This window comes from Loa loa (genome assembly GCF_000183805.2).
Source record: "Loa loa unplaced genomic scaffold supercont3.1, whole genome shotgun sequence".
Lineage (NCBI taxonomy): Eukaryota > Metazoa > Nematoda > Chromadorea > Rhabditida > Onchocercidae > Loa > Loa loa.
In genome coordinates, this window is record NW_018108181.1 from 162,475 (window position 1) to 165,100 (window position 2,626).

At 39.1% G+C, this 2,626-nt stretch overlaps 1 protein-coding gene across 1 annotated transcript; it reads right to left on the reverse strand.

The window, feature by feature from the left end:
* Positions 1-1,631: 1,631 nt before the first annotated feature.
* LOAG_14442 (hypothetical protein) lies at positions 1,632-2,029 on the reverse strand (the record flags this gene model as incomplete). The annotated part of the gene is made up of 2 exons (XM_003149940.1): positions 1,632-1,818; positions 1,917-2,029. 2 exons carry the CDS (start codon positions 2,027-2,029, stop codon positions 1,632-1,634), a joined length of 300 nt encoding a protein of 99 aa, XP_003149988.1.
* Positions 2,030-2,626: the final 597 nt, after the last annotated feature.

Here is a 2,626-nt window from a genome sequence, read left to right on the forward strand (position 1 = left end):
ATTCGCTACAGACGTTACGTATGTGTAACCATTTTTGACATAGTAAATTTCTCTCGTCTGCTATATTTAAAGGGTCGCATCTCCATCCGAGAGAATCATCCTTCCCCATCTCGACTCACCGCTTTCTTCAACTACGTCCATCCCGACGCATTATATCCCTCTGCTATTTAATTTTAAAAATTATATCCCTCCCATCAATAATCGTTCTAAATAGCGTGATATGCGTGCGCGTGATATATGACATACGCGTACATGATGTGCATATGACGCACGTATACGTTATTAATGTGTGTGTAGGGAAAATTCGTTTACGTGATATGCATGTGACATACGATTTGCATTATATATGCTACGTTAATATTTTGTCACATACGTGTATGTGATACGTGTGTGCGTATGTGTATGTAAAGCCTGTATGTGGCACACGACATCTATTTGACTCATGTATTTACGATATACATGTGCATGACGGTGTGCGACGCAAGGATAATTACGTGTTTATGACGCGCACGTAAAGCGTGTTAGTGACGTGTGTGTGCTCCACGCGTGCATGAATGAAATGTGCGAACGCATGTAAATATGACAAACACGTGTGCGATGCAAAATGACTTACATGTTATGTACACGTACCACATCACACGTGTGTTGCACACAAGTATATCACGCGAATGTACGTCGTGCACGTCACATATGTTTATGTCAAATACACGTGTGTTGCTGACATGCCGTTCACTGTACGTTGCATCTACACTTGCATCAACGAACACGCCACAGTTACGTCGCATACTCATACGTTACATGCAAGTGTCATATTCATACGTTACATGCACGTGCTGTCGTAGAAGATTTTTGAAGAGTGAGAAGATGAGGTATCTGTTCTTGTTAGTAGTAAAGCAATTATTTTTTCATAAAAATTGTGACTTACTGAATACCGATTGGTTATGTGTTGGAGGAATATAATAGTTATCCTTTATTATTGTGCAAATAACAAATACAATAAAACCAGGTTAGAAGTAATTCCGATTATAGTAGAATGAAGTTCAAAGTAATATAATAGAACAACGGGAGAAATATTGAAGTAAAGATTCGAAAAAGTAGAGAGGAAATAAGTCCGGATTGTATTGAGTAGCGTTGAGTTGCGACGTGGAGAAAAATTTTCATTAACATTAACCTTGTTAGAGATTCTTAGGGTTTATATATCGGGTGTGTAAAGAGGAACACTCATTATATATCCAGTATTCTCACGGGTGCAAGAGAAATTTACATATAAGTTTTTTTTAGAAAAGATTGCATAGAAATTATTTTATCTGATGTACAGCTTTCTCACCATTGTATAAAAGATTTTGTATGGGATAAAAGCCTTTACAAATCAGTTACCATATGTGCACAAATCTCAACATCAAAGGGAAAATTTCTGTTAATAGATTGGATAGCTGACTCATGATTTTAAGCATGAGAGAAAAATTATGTAAATGTTGTTAACATTCATTTACAATTTGAACAAGAAATTTATTTTATTATTTATTTGGAATTTCGCGATATTGAAATTCGTGACACGTGCGTCACACGCCATATACATCATGTATGATACATGCACGTCACCATATGCATGTTGGGTACGTCATACATACTCAGCATACATGTACGCGACGTACACAAGCGCAGCACAAAATCTGACATAAACGTACGTCAAGTACACTCACATCACATAAACATACAGCCAATACGCCGTCATGCGCATGTGTATCATGTATAAGCACGCCACATGTACTTAGCGCACATGCTTTACGTACGCGCGCATCACACACGTGTTGTGCGCTGTTCGTAACATACACGTACGTCGTGTTACACGCCCGTCCCATGCTCGTAGGATATGTGCACGTCACGTACACGTGCATCATAAGTGAGTGCGTCACACACGCATCGCGAGCACCACGTCACGTAAACGATGAACGTACGTCACATCAATCGCGTAACGCACATACATCATATACACGTGCGTTGCATTAACTGTATCACGTACACGCATGTAAAAAAGGGTACATTATCATTCAGCAATCGGATTATCGAAAACTAACAGTAGTTGAACCTAACAAATACGAGATGCCAGCTAGCAAAATCGTTATCGTAACCGCTGTTAGTTTGCGATAATCTAACTACTGATTTGGACAGTATGCCATTGTTTGTGTGTGTTCGCGATATAGTTTATGTGGTGTGTCCGTTGTGACGTGTGTGTAACGTACATGTAGTTATTACACATGTATTGGTGTACATGAGCCACATGCACGCATATTACATAGACATTACACACATACACGTATTCACGCTAACCATCGTACGTACGTCACATACACTTTCGTTATACTTCACCTACAATGCGTCATATAGACGTTACATACACGTGTGTTTTACAAACTACGTGATGTGTACATGCCTTAGGTATACATTACTTACACGTACAATACATACACATCTCATACACGTACGCCACATACACTGTTCTGAAATGTGCCGACCTTTGCGATTGAAACATAGTTTCCCCGGAATTGAGCAATTTCTTTTCACATCCCCCTTTTTTGAGTAATTGTAGACACGCGTTGTTGTGAAAGTTTGTCGTTTGCGTCTG